General features: G+C 42.6%; 1 protein-coding gene across 1 annotated transcript in view; it reads right to left on the bottom strand.

The window, feature by feature from the left end:
- The window catches only part of ARHGAP6 (Rho GTPase activating protein 6), a 536,545-nt gene that overhangs the window by 19,516 nt on the left and 496,901 nt on the right, over positions 1 to 20,128 (bottom strand). Inside the window, exons 7-9 of the mRNA XM_068962864.1 lie at positions 18,885 to 19,035; positions 17,789 to 17,937; positions 11,077 to 11,256 (exon numbers count right to left, since the gene is read on the bottom strand). Coding sequence (XP_068818965.1) covers positions 11,077 to 11,256; positions 17,789 to 17,937; positions 18,885 to 19,035 — 480 coding nt within the window. The remainder of the gene's footprint in view (positions 1 to 11,076; positions 11,257 to 17,788; positions 17,938 to 18,884; positions 19,036 to 20,128) is intronic.

Raw genomic sequence — 20,128 nt, 5'->3', positions numbered from 1 at the left:
GAGAAAATCATTCCAAGGAGAAGGGAGAAAGAAACAGCAAGATGTTGAGTCAGGAGCAGCGAGGAGGCCAGGGAAGTTGGATCAGAGTGAAAGGAAGAAGGCGAGTGGTAGGAAGTAGCTCAGGTAACCAAGGCCAGATGTTGTGGAGTCTTACTCCATGATAATGATTTCGGCTCTCAGTCGAAGTAGGCAGGGAGCCTCTGGAAGTTCTGAGCAGGAGACGAACACGACTTGTCATCACTCTGGCTACCGAGTTGCTAGGAGATTGCAAAGAAGCAAAGGGTGAAGCTGGAAGCACAGATGGGGGAACTGTTGTCGATACATCCGGAAGAGAGATAAGGGAGGGCCGAGCCAGCGTGGTGAGTGGACAAGAAATATTTGGATCCTGGAGACAGTGAAAGTAGAGACCATAGCAGCAGCTAATCGATTGGGTGGAGAGAGAGAAGGAAGAGGAGAGGGAGCAGGGGATGAAGAAGAGAGGCTGACGTTAACGTTCCCAGGAAGGACGGGCTTGCTGTTTACTGATACAGAGAAGCTACAGGACGAGGAGGAGGCTGGGGGTAGAGCCTAGGACTGTGGATTCCCTAGTGGCTCAAACAATAAAGAAGCTGACTGCAACGGAGGAGACCCAGGTTGGCTCCCTGGGTCGGGCTTATCCCTGGAGAAGGGATAGGCTACCCACTCCAGTATTCTTGCCTGGAGCACCCCATGGACAGAGGAGCCTGGTGGGCTATAGTTCATGGGGTTGCGAAGAGTTGGACACAACTGAGTGACTAGCACTTTCACTTCACTTTGGTGTAAGAGTGAGAGGCCTGTGATACAATCAAATGAAGGAAAGCTCTAGTAAGTGATCAGGAATAAGGGTCTGGGGTTCAGGAAGAGTCCTGGGTTGAACATAGAAATTTGGGGGACACACATATAGAGTGTACTTAAAGCTCGATGACGAAGTGCAATGGCCTAGGAATGAGAATGGAAGGAGAGGAGAGGAGCAGGACTTTTAGGTCCAGAATGGGAATATCTGTTCTCTTACTTTATTGAATACATTAAATCAATTAAAAGACTGACAATGTTTACAAACAATATGACCCAACAGATATACATGATTCCATCAGTTTTTCCAAAAGTAAAATTCAAAGGGTGAAAATGAGAAGAGAGGGGACTCATTTTTAAAAAACAATGAACTGCGAAGCAAAAAATCATATAGGCCAACAATGTATGCAATAATTTTTTTTTAAAGAAAATTTCACGAGCAAATTAGGAAAACTACGTGTATTTTTGTCCAGTTGGTTTAATTTAAAATTTCCTATGCTTAGACATGTAATAAAAAAGTTTTGCTCCAAGCGCCAAATCCATTCTTACTAAGAATAAACAACTGGAGTGGATGGCCTTTGGAGTGGTGCAAACATCACAATATCAGTTCTCTGATCAATTCAGATTCATTATTAAATAGCTTACAGGAAGGATCATTATTTGAAAATAACTTTGCATAAATTTCAAAAACCATTCTGCAATTCAGAGTTTTACTCATTCAACTAGGCTTCATTTCTAACAAATTACAATTATTGACATTTATTTTCTGTAGCATATGTGACCTTTACTTGGTAACCAAAGGGTCAGTGCTATAACCCTATCTACAGTTCCTTTCTAAAAGACTTTTGGTACTTTTTTTGCCTTGGAGACACTATTTACAAATGACTGAAAAAAATATAGCTTAAATATGTATGGATCTGTGTATTGCAGGAAGGGTAGGTACTATTTTCCTATGTATTACACAAGACTGACTACAGTGTATAATACAGAATGCATTATTTTAATTCATTTATTCATAGCCCATCTTGTCACAAAATGATTTAAAGCAGCTTTCAGAATTCACATGATAAAACCACATTTGTTTAAAAAATAAAGGAATAGTTCAGAAAATTGGAGCCAGTGGGAAAATGAAAGTAGAGAATTTGAAATGATGCCTGGAACTGACTTTCAATATTCATACAACAGCATCCAGTGCTGTTTTCCCAATAATTCCTCTTATCTGTGTCCACATTTGCACATTTCATTTCCTACTATTTAATAAAAATTTCAAATTACTGGCTCAGTTCAATAGGATGAGTATTCATTTTCTATTAATTTAGATACTTAATAGAGAAACCAAAGTGAAGAGAATGAACTGACAGGAAATAGCAGCTCACAGCGAGGAGGAAGAAATATCCAGGCAGACCGTCCACACACACATTCCTTTTCAGTAATTAGGATGCTGTTGAAAGAATATCTGACCAAGAATCAATAGCTCCTGAGCTCCAGTTTTGGCTCTGCTGCTTATAGTTAACATAAACTTAGGAAACATCAACCTTCTTCTTTAGGAGTCTGTTCCTCAATCTGGAAATCTGTCCCCTTCTCCTTTACGGGGAGGCTATGTGGATCAAAGGGCTAACAAATTTGAAAGTATCTGAAGAGTTGCAAAGAACTTTAGCATAAAAACTGTATTGGAAATAGACAAAATAAGTCAAACACTTAAAAGAAAAAACTAAAAGCAGATTACTTGGAGATGTGAATATTTGTTCTGAGATTTTTTTTTTCTTGCCTAACAGCCATCAATTTCCACCTCTTATCCTGGGTGCTTGCAAAGAAACATGCCTCTTCTCTTCTGCCTAACACTTCTGGTGGGTAATGAAGTTCTGGGATTTCCTCTCAACATGTCTTCATTCTTGACTGCCCCTTGAATTTCTAGAGCTACACTGTATAACCTCTTGAAGCTAGACTATGTGTAGCTTCTACCTTTTAGCTTTTTCTCTTCTGACAGACCTCAGGTCTTTGGGCTGGTCACACTGTCAGAAAACAGGGGTTATCTGATTTGACTGCCTGGAACTTCGAGAGGTTGCAGGTCTCTGTCAACTGGCCTCCTTCACAGCTATGTCAAGATCATATGGGCCAATCCTGGCCAAGGGACCCCAAGGGGAGGGGTCTTGTAGAAGCTTCTAGAAAAGGCTCTCCTTCATATTGACAAGAGATGCAGGAGAGAAAACATCTCTCTTTGTGACTGGATATGATACTGGCTGCAAGAGATGCTGAAAACGATTGTGGTCTCTTCAACTAAAGATGGTGGACCAGAGAGAGGATAAGTGCAACTGAGCTGCTAAAATTGTGCCCCCAGGTTTCTTATTGTGTGAGATAATATTGAATTGGCCAAAAAGTTCATTTGGGTTTTTCCATAACATCTTTGAACAAATTTTCTGGCCAGCCCAATAAATCCTGACGTTTGCCACCACCTATAGCTGACTGCGGTTGCAGCTGGAACTCCTACCAGCATATCCAGGACCATTCACCCACTCACTCATTCGCTCACACACTCAACTTTATGCTCTTTCAGAACGCAAGCTAGGCTGGTGCTTCCTCTGCAATGGATACTGAATGAATGTTGTTGGAATTGCTACAAATGCTGATAAAAATAACCCAGGATTATTGGTCTTCATGGTGTACACTGGTCTAGTTGTTTCTCTCTTCTTGGAAAGGGTACCAATCTCAAGCTATAGGAAAATTTCCTTGTTACTCATTTTTAGAGTTGGAAAACAAATTTCTTTTCCCAACTGAGGATCACTAGAATTTTTCTAATAAGTTCTTAAACTACTGTTGCCATCAATACAAAAACTCTAAAAATGAAATGTATGACTCAATCAAATTTTTTTTCTTCTGGGACTTTGCATCTAATGAAACGGAAACTAAGGAGTAGGATCGTGAAAAGCATATTAATTTTTTTAAATCAATCAATTCTGAACGTTTATGTGAAGGAACCAAACCCATCCCAAAGGGCTTCTTCCTTTACAATTTATTGTTTCAAAGCAAAATCTCCATTGGGTTTTACTCAAGTATTTAGCAACTTTAGATATTTTCTAAGGGTACCATATACGGTTGTGTTTATTTGGAGACTCAACTCCTTAGATTTTCATAGGTTCCTTCAAAGGATAATGCTATTTCAAAAATCAAAAGAACTTTGGACTCTCCTGCTTGAAAGAAAAAATGTAAACACTGCACATATGAAGGAATAAAACTGTCACAATTAAAATCCACCCTATCAAATTAAAAATGAAACCTTGAATGATTGCCTCGGGTATAACTGCTATGATGTATTTTATTCCATAAACCACAGAGAGGGAAAGATGCTTTGAGTTTTCTCCATTTACTAAGTCACCATAACAAACCATTAAGGGCATCTGAAAGAGCAGTTCCCAGGACCCAATCCTACCGTTCTATCTTGCCACCAGGTGTTTCGCACCAATCCACCACTTGGCACTGAACCAAGAAGGATGCTTTGCATTGAAAACTCCCTAACACTCCCCAGCAGAAGTCAATGTCACTGAAAGTCATGATGATATTTCTTTCCAGCTAACAAACACACTCAAAGAAATCACTTTGGCTATTTATGGGAGCAAAAGCTCAAACATGGGCAGGCCCAGCCTTGGACCTTTGTGCAGCTCTGGTTTGGAGGATGGCTTAATATTATGTAAAGAGGTCTCAGCGCATGTGAAGGGTCAGAATGCATTAAGAAATTCAAAAAATTTTTCTCACGTGCCAACCCATCCCAAGCAGTGTTTTTGCCAATTAGGAAGCATTCATGAACAAATACAGTCATGGAGCTGTGATGGGGATGACTCGTGGAAGATGAAGAGCAAGGAACAGTCTTTGCTCCATGGCAACAGGTTACGGGAAGTGGAAAAGGATCAGGTGTAATAAACTTCGGCTCCTCTCCCCCTGTGGCAACAGTGCATGCATTCTGTCATTGCAGATAGGGACAAAGTGAGCTGGCTCCAGCAGGAACACACACTGGCTCTTGTAGCCATCTGCTGGCCTGGACATCGAGTGGGTCAGTGTTATGATCAGTTCAGAAGGACCAATGCTGTTGAAGGTCCCCTTTACTGCCCGTTTTCAAATTGGCTAAAATATTCTCCCCCACCCACTCCTGGCCAAATGGACTCCATATATGAGACATCATATTAAATACCTCATCTTTTGTGTAGGGGGGAGTATCACACTGTAGTAATAGTTCACTTATAGTTGTTGCATCACTTGGGCAAACACTCTTGGCTGACTTCTCATGAAATCGTGCTGCAATTTAGAATAAATTATTATGATGTACATAATAACTAGCCCAACTCCTGGCACACGAACAGTGGTTATTTAAAAAAGAAAAACAGTGGTTATATAAAAAGGGAAATGGAAATCACATATAATTATCTAGCTATGTCGATAGGGGGTGGTCTCTCGTTTGACGATCTGGGTTCCTGCTTGACTCCTTTTGACTTGGCATGCGAAAGAAATTTTAAGAAAATGTAATTTGTGCCGGGAAAGAAGAGAACACAGAGCAAGGCTTGGCTTCTAAGCTTGGAATCTTCATCACAGCTTCTGACCCTTGCTCCCAGTAGTTCTCATTCGAAATTTCCCACGTGTGCTGTGCTGATCCCCAGCTAAGGCTGACCAATCAGAAGGGTGGGAACGCTCTGGCGTTCCCACGTCTCCACTGCTCGGCACTTTCCATCAGCCCATAAGGGTGGTGCCTTTGCCTCTTTCCCTCTCTCCAAAAAAGAAGCCCTAGTAGTATCAGCCCTGAGAGGGAGCGGACTCTTTTCTCCACTCTGCTCTGAAGCTCTTATTAATTCCAAGCACCACGATGAATTTTCTCTGGCATTCCCAACATCAGCTACAGAAGCCACAACTTTCAGAATAATTAACGGGTCCCTGATGGAGTAGGTGAATGCTTTCTGCCTCGCAGTGATACCACTGATCATTTCTAGATATGCATGATTCTTCGCTTTGATTTTCAGTGTTCCCAGAGAGGTTATGATTTTGTGTTTTCAATTTTTACATAGTTACTGATATCAGGGATGGAGGGTTATGATTTAAAGGTTGAGGAATCTAAGGTGTATGGGTACTGAATTAAAAACAAACAACAAAACACATTTTTTCTTAGCAATACAGTATTACAGTATTTTTTTAAACAAATAATTACCGAGCTCCCATTTTCTGCCAAGTATTTTCTAGGTGCTGTGGATATCAGTGAATAAAACAAGCAAAAATCCCTGCTTTCATAAAGTTTGCATTCTATTAGGTTTCAGCATGCATAATACACAGTGAGTTGAAGGTGCTAAGTGCTAGAGCTAAAAGGAAGAAAAGAATAAAGGGCTAGGAGTATATATATGTGGGAGCAGGTCACAGTGTCACATGGCATGGTGCAGATGGGCATCACTGCCAAGGTGACATCTGGAGGTACTTTGATAGGGCAGGCACCTGATCAATTTCATGTACTAATAGCAGTGATTTCTCTCTATTTCTGAAGTGCCTGTGTGTGTGTGTGTGTGTGTGTGTGTGTGTGTGTGTGTTAGTTGCTCATTCATGTCCAACTCTTTGCAACCCCATGGACTGTAGCCCGCCAGGCTGCTCTGTTCATGGGATTTCTCGGCAAGAATACTGGAGTGGGTTGCCATGCCCTTCTCCAGGGGATCTTCATGATCCAGGGATTGAACCCGGGTCTCCTGCATTGCAGGCAGATTCTTTACTGTCTGAGCCACTAGGGAAGCCTTAAGATATCATTTCTAATTCTCAAAATAATCCTGTAAAGCTTCATCTTTTTTGCTTGTTTGTTTGTTTCCAACAGAAAAATGAAGACTTAGAATAGGGCCAAGATTACATAGCAAATACCTGGCTCAGCAGAGATTTGAATTCTGGGAACTGTTTGCAAAGCTCATGGTCCTCCCACCATTTTGGGAGTTTCCCAAGATGTGGTTTTCCCAAGGTGTGATTAGGAAACTAGCAGAAAGCCCTGGAGGCATTCATTAGTGCACAATTCTGGGCCCCATCTCATTGCTACTCAGTTTGAATCTCTGGAGTGCAGCCCAGGAATCTGAATGTCTGACAGATTTTTCTTACGACTCTGCTGCATGTTCAAGTTTGAGAACTATGATTTTAATCTGCTGCTTTGGTCTTTTGATAGAGTGATCATCGTGGTGGGTGTTATCATGACCTCTTTCCAGCTGGATGATTTCTAATCCAGTGTCTGAAAAGCAAACAACCAGTTTAAAAAAAAAAAAAAAAAAAGACTGTCCTAGCCACGCTCTCAAATTGCAGGTCAGCCTCTAAAGCTGGGTATCGCTTCTGTATTCTGGGACAAAGTCAGGTTCTTTTTGGCCCTTTTCCATTAAGTCAGATACTAGCCACTTGGGAAAGGCAGTGTCAACATGTGGAAATGAAGGACATTATAACACTCAGAACAAGCTTTGGGTCCCTGCCAGGCCTCTGTGGGTTTTTATACCCCTTTCATCAGTTCCATGGAACCACTGCCTCTAGAGTGCATTTTGCCTTGAAGGACAAACTCACAGCCACCTTTTCTAACAAGTCTTCCTTTCTGACGCCAATGGGAAGTGATGCCTCCCACTCTGACCTCATAAACATTTCCAAGAACTGTGAAAGAGTACAACAGCTAACCACCTTTAACCATTAGGTTCTGTCTAGCTTCATCCTTTCTTGTTTGGAATTACTGCGCTACTTCTGAAAGCTTCTTAAAACAAAACAAAATGAAAGAGCTATATACAGGAATGAATTTTTGTCCACTCACACAGACCAGCTTTGCCAACCAGTCACCAGTGTCAGTATAACAAACTAGATTCTGGAATGCCAAATATTCCAAAAAGCATCTACAAGTGAGGAGATTAATTAATAAAAAGAGATGAAGCTAGGGCATAGAACTGTGCAGATTTTAGAACTAGAAGGGATCTTGGTTATTATTCATTCTAACCTAGTCCTTTGCTAATTAAAGAAATGGAAATCAAAGAAGATGAGGTCTCAGAGCTAACATATAATAAGTGTTAGTCGCTTAGTCATGTCTGATTCTTTGTGACCCCATGGACTGTAGCCCACCAGGCTCCTCTGTCCATGGGATTCTCCAGGCAATAATACTGGAGTGAGTTGCATTTCCTCCTCTAGGAGATCTTCCTGACTCAGGGATTGATCATGGGTCTCCTGCATTGCAGGCAGATCCTTTACCATCTGAGCCACCAGGGAAGCCATGTATAGTAATGAGAGGACTATAGCAAAGTCAGTTTTCTTTTTGCTGACCTAGGCTAGAGATCTTTGTCAGGTCCTCCTACTTCATTGTCCTTCTTCTCAATATATAAATCTCAAAGGTTGTCTAAGGAGATCAAGAATGCTTACGTGAATGGTGAACTGACTCTGTGAAAGGTAGCCTTAATTCCTCCATGCCTATACCTTTTCATAAGGAGTAAGGATCAGTAATACGGAAATCATCATACATCACAGAGGTACCACTGAGTCATTCATTAATCCAACCAATATTTCCTGTGTTTCCACCAAGTACCAGGTGTAGGGGTAATGCAGTAAAAAAAAGTAGATGGAAATGAACAAAAATTCACTCCGACAGAAAGCTTATATTCTAGTGGGGAAACACAAACAAGAGAAATGAATAAAGTCCTTATGAGTAATGATGAGTGCTAAGAGGAAAAGGCAGGGAGAGGGAATAGGAAGTGAGGATGTGCGTGCATGGTTGTGGGCTGTATGTTAGACAAGGTGGCCACGGAAGGCCTTGTTGAGAAGTATAGATCACAACTGGGGAGCGCAAATATGAGCTACCACCCAAGAGAATTCTGACATCAGTCTCTACAGGGAACGGCAGACAGAGATGAGATCTGGAAAACGCTGGGAAAGATTTGAGTATCGACATTCTTCTGGTGCTGTTAATAATCTAGGCAGTAGGAAATGGAAGGAGAGGAATGGAACAATTAAAATGGCAGCAACTAGACTTTGAAGGAGGCCATGAGGCAATTTGCTAGTATCTGAGGCGCAAAGAAATGTCTGATGGTTTGTGGTTTCACATAAAGAACTTTGCTTAGAATACAGAATTTAGAGAATGGAATTCAGATTGACAAGCAGTATTATTATTATTATTTTTAATCTACAGAGCATGAAGCAATGCCAAGACTACTTGGCACAGAGATGTTATGGGGAGGGAGGTGGGAGGGGGGTTCATGTTTGGGAACACATGTAAGAATTAAAGATTTTAAAATTAAAAAAATATAAATAAATAAATAAATAATTTTTTAAAAAGATGATATGTGACTTAAAATTTGATGAAAATGTTGAAAAATTCAAACATCTGATTTACCCAAATATGTAATTAATTACGAGGATTTTAGCTGAAGGGTGAAATTTATATTGTTGTTGCTGTTTCGTTGTTAAGTCTTTTGTGACCCCATGGACTGTAGCCCACCAGGCTCCATCTGTCCATGAGATTTCTCAGGCAAGAATACTGGAGTTGGTTGTCATTTCCTCCTCCAGAGGATCTTCCCAACCCTGGGACTGAACCCGCATCTCCTGCATTGGTAAGTAGATTCTTTGCTACTGAGCTACCAAGGAAGCCCTGAAATTTATTATATAGAGTTCATGAAATTTTCCATGTTTTTTTTTGAGAGTCTACTGCATGCAACACATAGGCAGTGCCTCAGAGACTCAAAGAGGAGCAAGACACATTGCTACTGCAGTAGACCCATTTTCACTTCCTCCTGGGCATCCAGAAGGGATTCATTTCTCCACTTCCCTTGCAGTGAAGTACAATTTGTGGCTGAGTTCTGGCCAATGGGATTGGAGTGGGCAAGATGGATGTCCCTTTTAGGTCTGGCCCATGAAATCCTAGGGGATTGAAGAGTCTCAAAATGCAAGGAGCTGGGGTCCCTATGTCACCAGCAGGAAGGCTGTCCACTAAACATCTGATTAAAATTTCTGTGATATTTGTGTCTATTGTGCTGAAGTGCTGAGATCTGAGCCAATTTGGGTTGCCCAAATCATACAATTATTGATGAACATTTGCATAGAATTTTACAGTTTGCAGAATGCTTTCACACATCAAAGGATTCTGGGAACTGCCCTGGGAAACAGGTCATATTTTAATTTTTTCCCCATTTCCCCAAAACTGAAATTGATGCTTATTGAATACTGAATTACTTGGTCATGATCACAAAGGTGCAACAGAGAGAGCAAATATTCTAAACCACTGGCTCTCAAATTTACAAAAATAACTGATATAAGACAAGGATGGAAATAAATCTAATGCAAGGCCTTTGATAAACATAGACAAAATATTAGGGAAATTCAAAAGAGGGAATTAGCACACTCAGCTGAAGAAAGCCACCAAAGGCTCTAGTGGAATAGGTAAGATCTATAGTGAGTGTTTGCAAATTAAAAAAGAAATGTATGAAGAACCATCAAGAAGGTTCCTACAAATTTTGATATGTGCTATGAGTGGTGAATAGACACAGAAGAGAGTTGGCATTTGTTCTAATGATCCAAGGGAAGTGGAAGCAAGCAATGAAGTTTTTCTGAAGGAAAACAGGAACCAGGAATTCAATACAAATCAAAAAAATATTTACTGGTGCCTGCTAGATGGAGAGCCTTCCAAAATTGTACAGAGGATACAGAGAGGCAATAACAAGGGCACAGCCTGTGTTTTAAATGCGTTTATAATCTACTAGGGGAAATAGCCATACATGACTTCAACACAATGTTAAGATAAACATCAATAGGAACAGTAATAGGGTTCAAGGGACAGAGAAGTGACATGGCAAAGTGATGTGAGAAAGACACAGGGAAGATAGGTAGAGCTTCATGCAGGAAGCAGAATCTTCGATTGACCTTGGAGGAGGGGCCATTGCTGAAGATAGTTATAAATACATGAATTCATGGGGGCTACATATAATTCCAAAAAGAAGTCTTTTTATCAATTTTGGGGGCAAGGACACTGCTATACAATTAATCAAGTGACTCCAAAACATGACTATTGTTTAGGAGACAATGAAGTGAAATTTATAATTTGGATATGTTTGTTTAAACGTGGAATCATAAACTTACAGTGATGTCATAGGTAGGTACATTTCTATTCCTACTGAAATTGCCTGGCTTCCAGGGAATTCAGTCAATGACCAGTACTATGAGCCAAAAGGTGGTGTCCCTGTTTCGTTATGCCACCAAGATGCAATCAACAGGCAGCTTACTGAGATGTCCTGCCAAACACGGGACACTCACCATGAACAGGGCTTCATAATTTTCAATCATTTTCTGCACCACAGCAATGATGGCTGTGCTCTCTTCAGCGCGGGCCGAACTCTGGACTGAGAACTCTTTGTCTGACGACTTCTGCTTGTGCAGCAGGTTGGGTCCAAATATGGTGGCCAAGTTTAGAGATGTCATTTTGTTCCCAGTGACCTATAGAAGCAGAGGATACAAGAATGTTGTGATTTTCGCTTTTCAAAACACTGAGTGGTTAAATCATCGATAGAATCTCTTTACTTTCTCATTTTTTTTTCTGCAAGGACCACATCATCTCTGTCAGAATCCATGAAGGGCATCACATTTTCCTTTCGCTTCACATCTTGAAGTTCATAGCTCAGTGGTCATAGCAATAGCATACTGAGTAAAATTTTAGAATGCTGTTTTTGTGAAACTGGTACTATATAAAACTTCTATCCTGTCTGCTCTCAAAAAATATTGATGTTCATCAATTTGACTGACCATCTATCCATCCCTCTATCTATCCCTTCATCCATCAACTCATCATCTCTTTATTACTCCATCCACTCAGTACCCACCATAGATAGAGGCATTTTTCATGGATTCTAATTATTCTAAATTTTTTTTTCAACAAAGATCACAAACCACTCCTTATTTTAAAGGGTTCACATTCTAGAGGAGAAAAGCAATTGATCAATTACAAGTAGTCGAGAAGATCCCCTGGAGGAGGGAATGGCAACCCACTCTAGTATTCTTGCCTGGAGAATCCCATGGACAGAGGAGTTTGGCGGGCTACAGTCCATGGGGTCAAAAAGAGTCGGACACGACTGAACTGACCGAGCACGCATGCATGAGGATAAAGTATGAAACTATCAACTCTGGAGGCCCCAGAGAAGACACTCCAAAGAGAGGCAACATTTGCCCAAAACCTTGAGGGAGAATAGAATTCGCCGGGCTGAAAACAGAGGAGCTGGTGCAGGGGGCACCTCCACAGTGGTGAGAACACTGTATGCAAAGACAGAAATAGATAAAATATGCCAAGGCACCCCAGGAAGCTCAGCAAGGCAGAGGGTGCTACAGGAACGCCTGGTGAGGGCCAGATGAAAGTCACCGCTACGTGTCCCCTGAGGGGCAAACCTGCTCCAGGTTGAGAACCACTGATCTAGGCCAGTTATTTCTCCTGTTGAAATCTGTTGAAAATCTATAAATGCCCAGGTAAGTATGGGAACTGTGAATGCCTGGGGAGGTTCCTTTGCCTGGGAAGGTCTGCCCGGCCTTCGAGAGACAGGTATAAAATTCTTCGAGAGACAGCATAAAATTCAAACACAGAATCAATTCCTGACTCACAGCTAAGACTCAGCCTCTGGAGTCCCCACCTTGTCCCATGGAGCCCTGAGTGGATGGCTACCCAGCCCTGCAAGCCCAGCGTGGCACTTGCCTGCGTGGGAGCTCAGTAGCTCAGTCGTGTCCAACTCTTTGCAACCCCATGGATTGTAGCCCATCAGGCTCCTCTGTACATGGGATTCTCCAGGCAAGAATACTGGAGTGGGTTGCCATTCACTGCTCCATGGGATCTTTCCAATCCAGGGATCGAACCTAGGTCTCCTGCATTGGCAGGGGGATTCTTTATCATTACCACTAAAGTAAAGATAAAGGGGTGTGTTATTTTTAGAAGGCGAGGCCGTTTTCAAGTTTGCCGCCAAATGGAATGATTTCATGTGGTAAACACTGGGAACTTTTAAGAAAGTGCCCTTTATGTACAATGGTTCAATTCCGTTTTTCCTTTGTTTCATTTTATCGATATAAAACTTGACAAGTTTTCATATTATTTTTCATTTCTCTTCCTGGAAACTCATGGCTGAGGATAAAACCAAATGTGCTCTATTTTCAAATTCATCCCTTTAAAACTCAGAGGCAATTGGAATGCTTCCCCTTCCCCTCTTAAAGTAATACTGGGGTTTTCTAATTAAAACGACGACAACATGATCAAATAGAAGAATTTGTTTTCTTTGCAAAGAATGTTTAGTATAAGGACAATCCAGAACCCTGCTTCCGCTCGCTTGTCTTCTCCTGGTGCTATTTTGGGAATGCAACACAAGCCCGCTGTTAAAATGCACCAAGATTCCAGCTGCAGACCACGATGCTGTAGTTTGTTAACACTTTTTTTGTTTTGGTTGGTTTTACTTAATTGTCTTTTAAACTGGAAAGGAGATTTGCTTACAGATGGCATCCACCTTTGTCCCCCATGTTACAGCATCTCTCTCTTTCTTGCTTGCCCCCATCACCTTTCTCTATGACTGGCTAATATAATGTGCACTTGGGCTTGCTCCATTATCTATCAGAGAATTCAGGGAAAACATTTATCTCTAAATAAGCATCCTAGATCATTTCTAAGCCGAATATGAATAGCTCACATTTATTAAAAGTTCAGCATGTCGGTGAGGGAGAGAAGGATTGGGAGTTTTGGATTAGCAGAAGTAAACTTAAACATAGAATGGAGTAAACAACAAGGTCCTACTGGAGAGCACAGGGAGATATATACAATGCGTGCTCACAGCTAACTTGGGTCCGACTCTCTTCCAGCCCCATGGACTGTAGCCCGCCAGGCTCCTCTGTCCGTGGGAGTTCCCAGGCAAGAATACTGGAGTGGGTTGCCACTTCCTTCTCCAGGGGATCTTCCTGACTCAGGGACTGAATCCAGGTCTCCTGTACTGTAGGCAGATTCCTTACCATTTGAGCTACCGGGCAAGCCCTACCTGAGCCACTACTCTATGATAAACCATCTTGGAAAAGAATATGAAAGAGAATGTACCTATATAACCGAATTACTTTGTTGTGCAGCAGAAATTAACACAACACTATAAATCAGCTATATGTCAGTAAAATAGAAAAAATTTTCAAGTTTAGCACGTAGAGTCACTGGGCTAGGGGCTTTGCTTAGACTTGCGATTCCTTCTCACTCCTCACAAGATGAAGCCACTGCTGTGGTCATCATTATTTTACAGACAAGGAGAGGGATGCACAGAGCCTGGTTCCAGGCAACGTCTGCCCCTCACTCTTGCTGGCAGAGCCAGCACAGCGGGCACGTGGGAAAACTGGCTCCAGAGCCCGGCCAGGGTGAGGAGAGTCAGGTACTGACCCTGCTACAGAGCCAAAGCCAAGCTTCCACTTCCTTGAGGCCTGTATCTCATCAAAGGCCCATAATCCCAGCCCTGTGCTGGTGGTCTGTAACTTCTTTTTGCCTCATAAGATTCTCTGAAGAACTGGAGGCTAGCTATGGACCCTCTCACCAAAAAAGAAAAAAAAAAGCATACATTCACACCACATATTCCATGCCATGCCAGGGAGTTCTTAGATAACCTGAAAACCACTGCTCTAGACGTTTCCATGATGTCCCTGCAATATTCTCTCTACAGGAAATGAAATCTTTCTTGCATTTGGGAATTTCTCTTTTCCCCTAAGGAGCAAAACAAATAGCAAACTGAAGAAAATGGAATAAAGCAAAACAAACCCAAGATAGCAAAACATTTGATAAAATACCACTATTTTTTCCCCCTAAAGCACTCATTTACTGGTCAATAATTTTTCTCACGCCCTTCTTTTAGACATCTTTAAGATCCCGTCAGTGATGCATGGGAGTTTAAGCACCTATTAGAAAAGAAATTTATCTTATAAAAGAGGAAGTTCAGGTCTCCCCCTGCCGCTGCTGCTGCATGGGAGTTTAAGCACCTATTAGAAAAGATATTCATCTTATAAAAGAGGAAGTTCAGGTCTCCCCCTACCCCAACTCTATTTTCCCTCCTCTTCCTCTGTTTTATAAAAACAATTTCACATAGTAAGGTGCTGGCAGAGCCTGTGTGGGCCTCCAAGCTCCTTGACCTTCTGCATCATTTTTCTTCCTTTTGCAATGCGTAATAACTGCCCAAGAGACAGGTAACACACCTAGCACAAACTAACAAACAGGTAAGAGCAAAAGTTGAAAACTGCTTGGTTTCTTGACTGTATTTTACGGTTGAATTTTTCTCTCACTCCAGTGTGTCCATTCTGAGTTCTCTACCTGTTCATAACAAAGCAACTTACATCATGAATAAAGAACCTCTCTCTCATTCCTCCTCCCTTACCCTTCTTTTCTACCAGAAGGGGTTTTAAGCTAACTCCCATTCCCAGGCCATACTTATGTGGCCTGCTTACTCAACCCCTGCACACCCTTTAATATGGTGTTTAAATTCACTCTCCCCCGCAAAGCGATTCTTAACTTTTCTGGTCCACGCTCATCACTTCATCTCTGGAGTTCTGCAGTGACTCTGTGTTGAGATTTCTAATTCTATATTTGCTTGTGTTTTTACCCCCTCCACCTTCTAGGATGCCATGGCATTCCGGGAACATGAATTAGAAAATTCCTGAATGATGCTCACTGGTTTAGAGGAACACAGAGTAGGTGCTCAGAACATACACGATTCAGATACCAAGGCCACTCTTATATGGAAACATTTATAATGTGAGGTGCTGTTTTTCACAGTGCTATTCCCATGAAAACTTCATAACTCACTTTCCTCCTGTCTCAAACCAATCTACAACATAGATTATATCACCTTAGTCAACTCCTTCCAAAGATTCATGGCTTAAAAGAATCAACCACCTACCGCTGGCAAAGGCATTCAGTACTCTGGGCACTTAGCCTGATTTCCTCTCAGACCTCATCAGTACTTCGCCACACTGCAGCCTCTAGTCCAAGATGGCTGTGTGGGCTACATCTTCCTGTAACTTCTGAACATTTCACAGAAGCAATGCTCTCCTCATATTTCCTCTGTCTCTCTAATTTTTGGTTACTGGTCCTTCATTCTGACTCAAGGTTTAGGTTAAGAGTGTCTAGAAACCCTTGTCATCTCTTGCTTCCCGTACAACTTTGCTGTTACCACCACATATTTTTCTATGCCTTGTAATAAACTAGTTTTCTCAATGACTGTGCAGTACCAGTTGAAGAAGTTTTGTGTCCAAAGTTTAGGTAAGGAAGTGCAGGTTTAGGAGGTTAACAGATTTGTCCAAGAACACAGAATCAATGAGTTATAAAGCTACCAAGTATTTACAACCAGGGTGGGACCCCCATCATCCCCGGGGAAAGAGGGACTTCCCGGGCGACACTAGCAGTAAAGAACCCGCCTGCCAACGCAGGAGATGTAATAGACATGGGTTTGCTCCCTCAGTCGGGAAAATTCCCTGCAGAAGGGCATGGCAATCCACTCCAGTATTCTTGCCCAGAGAATCCCACAGACAGACAAGCCTGGTATGTTAGTCCATGGGGTTGCAGAGAGTCAGACACGACTGAAGCGACTTAGCATGCACACATGCAAGGATGTTTTCTTTTCTTTGCCATAGGCAATGCAGTCTTGTTTAGCATTTGGACTGAAAGAAAGTCTGGAAATGATTCTAAAAAGGCACAAGTGATTGCCACTGGACATTTTGCTTTCCTCAGTGCCTTCTTGAATCACCTAAAACCTGACTTTCTTCACACATAGTACTTAAGAAATGTCAGAGAGGCGTTTCATGTAACTGGGAACCCAGACAGGGCTCTGCCTTAACCCAGTGATTAGGCAGATGATTCTATAGCTTATAGTCAATAAAGGCTGACACCCAGTCGGGTAATATAACTACTTAACAATTATGCGAATTACAGTATATCCAATGAAGAGCAGTGTGGGCTGAAGGAAGGTGTCAGTGTCATATTATGGAACCTGAAGCCAGCAGAGTTTCACTAATAACTGCTATGGAGATAAACGGCTAACTCAGGGAAGTTCTATTCTCACACTGATAGGGACGATGAGGATAAGAAAGGTAGAATTGCTTTTCTGGATTAAAGCGAAAAAAATTACATATGAGCATGGCCTTAGGGAAAGAAACCTGACAATTACAGAAATGAATCCATGACACAGCTGAGTTCTGCTTAATAGGATTTAAAATAGAAAGCTTCTGAGGTAAGTAACCTTGGAATGTCTTTGGCTCCTTCTTGTTGATTTACAATGCATGTTAGCATAGTAAAGGGTCTGAGCTCTCCTGGGGAATAAAAGGTCAGGGACAAGTATGACTGCATGGTTTCAAAAAAGGGAAGAAGCTCTCCTGTTAGGGTTAAGATTAAATAAGTTGCTCGCTAATAAACTCTGGGAGTTGGTGATGGACAGGGAGGCCTGGCGTGCTGCAGTTCATGGGGTCGCAAAGAGTAGGACACGACTGACCGACTGAATTGAACTGAATAGGTCACTTAAAATTGAGGCCAGCATCTCTCCTTTGTTCAAGGGAGAAAGTGGAAAATACCTTGAAGCACCAAAGAACACCAGAGCCTAAGACCTCAGGTTGGGGGCCAAGTCCAAGAACATTCCAGAGGCGTCCAGAGGACTGCGGGGAACCTGTCTCTAGCAGCTGATACCAGGTGGCACTGAGATGCATTGTTGTTTAGTCGCTCCGTCGTGTCCAACTCTGTGCGACTTCATGGACTGTAGCCTGGCAGGCCCCTCTGTCCATGGGATTCTCCAGGCAAGAATACTGGTGTGGCTTGCCACGCCCTCCTCCAGGAGATCTTCCTGACCCAGGGACTGAACCCACGTTTCCTGCCTTGGCGGGCGGATTCTTTACTGCTGAGCCACCAGAGAAGCGGCCTTATTCTTTTTCAGCTCTCCCTTTCAAAACAGGAAAAAGGAAGAGGCGTGCATGCGTGGCGGCAGCGGGGGCGCACCTCCTGGCCGTCCTTGCTGACGTTGTCCTCGGCGTGCCTGGCCACGATGGACAGGAACTGCAGCAGGCGGTGGAGTGTGTCGCAGTTGCAGGGAGGTAGCAGGTAGATGAGGAGCTGCAAGGTGCCCAGCTGTTCCTCTGGCTCCAGCACTGAGCAAGGCAAGAAGAGGGGCTCTCAGAAAGTGAAGACGGAGGTCACGCCCTTCTGGCTCAACTGTCTTCAGAAAGGGATTAGCAAGGCAAGTCACCTTTCATTCCCGCCCCCCACCATTGGTTTAGCAATTCAACAGTAAGGTTCTATGAGGGATAGAAAGATCAACGCGACCTGGGGAAATGTAACATGCACAGAAATCATTCTAATCCAGGCGAGAAAGGTAACCTCATTTCCCTTACTTTCTTCTTCTTCCTTCCCTTGGTGGAAATCCTCACAAACTTTAGGGATCACAGACCATTTGTGAACCATGTGGGAATGTTCTAAAATCTGAGTTTCTAACAGATTGGAGCCCCTGGTCTGTTGAGCAGTACACAAGAGGTAGTCTTTTTGTTGGCAATAAGCGAAACCCGGTACAAAGTCAGGGTCTTCTTCTCTGTTGTGAGCCTCTCACCTGCAGCAGGAAGGAACGCACGGAGGCTCACACAGTTCCAACCACTTCCTCCTCCCAGTCGCCCTCCTGTTCTCCTTTGGGGATCTATGCCTCTAGCCCTGAACCAGCCACATTGCAAGTCCTGGTTCTGGGCTCTGCCTGGAATATTTCCCGTCCCCCTTTCTCACTCTGGGTTCCAGAAATGCAAACTCATTTTTAGGCATGGACTCAATCCTCTCTGTTACTCCAAACCATCAGTTTGTAGCACTTTCTACTATCCTAGAGTTGTCTGAAGGCATGCCCAGTGTTTCTTGGCTACTTCCATTTGTTTCATGGCAACTTTCTTCCTGCCAATTCTCCCCAGGGTAAGTCTCAGAAAATTCCCCCAATGGCCCGATCATTAGAGATAGATAAATCAGGTCAAAATAGCTATTAGGAAACATATGCACAAGGTTTTGATGAGTGAGTGGGACATCCCAGTAAGACATCCCCGCAGATGGCTGGGTTACATACAGAGGGTATTGATGAAAGCTGTGTACAGCTCCCTGGTGAGCAGGGGGTCTGGCATGTCCCTTAGGAACTCCTTCAACAAGGCAGCCACATCATGGACGCTGTGCTCTTCCTCGAGGGAGACATCAACCCCACGGTCAAACTCCTCACGTAGCTGGAAAGACAATGGTTCCAGTGGCAGTCTCAGAACAGCACACCTCAACATTCAGCACCCAGCAAAAGAAGGGCTGTGACACCCAGCCTCAAGGAGTAGGTTTACCCAGGCCTCGCCCAGACCCCAGGAAGGAGGAGCAAACAACATGGGACCTTGATCTATAGAGTCTATGCAAACCCAGCCCTAAATATATGAAGTGAAAGTGTTAGTTTCACTATATATATATATATATATATATATATATATAGCCACCAGGGAAACCCATATAAGCCCATATATATGTGTATATATCTATAGCCACCTGGTGGCTAAGACTGTAAAGAATCTGCCTGCAATGCAGGAGACCTGGGTTCGATCCCTGGGTCAGGAAGATCCCCTGGAGAAGGGAAGGGCAACGCACTCCAGTATTCTTGCCTGGAGAATCCCATGGACAGAGGAGCCTGACGGGCTACAGTCCAGGGGGTCACAAAGAGTCGACACAACTGAGTGACTAACACTTTCACTTATATATATACGCATAGGAAATACATTATTAAATAAAAGTATCAGTGGGTTTACTGTTAATGACACAAGCAGCAGGGCTTGATAACGACATCCAGAAGGTTGGGAGGAAGAGCTAAGGGGTTAGGTCAACTCTGACTGTGGGAGGGAGGAATTAATCCATTGTATAGCAGTTTTGCATGTCAGCAGTTTTACCACGTTGGAATTCTGACATTTTCCACAAATACTAGACAAGGAAGCAAAGAGATTTTTCTGCAAACAATGAAATTAAACACCCTGAGAAACCATTTGTTTCTCTGAGGCTTGAAGGGTGACAATAACTAAATAAAATCTGCCTTAGATTTGTCAAAGTAGCTTTATGTTAATCTTCCAGGAAGATTGCCTGCCTTCATCATTATCCTCACTCCTTTAGCGTTTATCACAGTAGGAAAACACAATAGCCAGAAGGAAGTCATAACTCTACACCCTACTTTCATCTTGGACAGCTCAACTTCTCTTAGGTATTGTTCTCTGATGTTAAAATAAGTTGGTGAGTTTACGAATCTGCTCTAGGCAGTACACTTCTGTAAGTGTTCACGTGCTCTGTCGTTCA

This window comes from Capricornis sumatraensis, chromosome X (genome assembly GCF_032405125.1).
Source record: "Capricornis sumatraensis isolate serow.1 chromosome X, serow.2, whole genome shotgun sequence".
NCBI lineage: Eukaryota > Metazoa > Chordata > Mammalia > Artiodactyla > Bovidae > Capricornis > Capricornis sumatraensis.
This window is presented reverse-complemented; position numbering and strand designations above follow the sequence as displayed.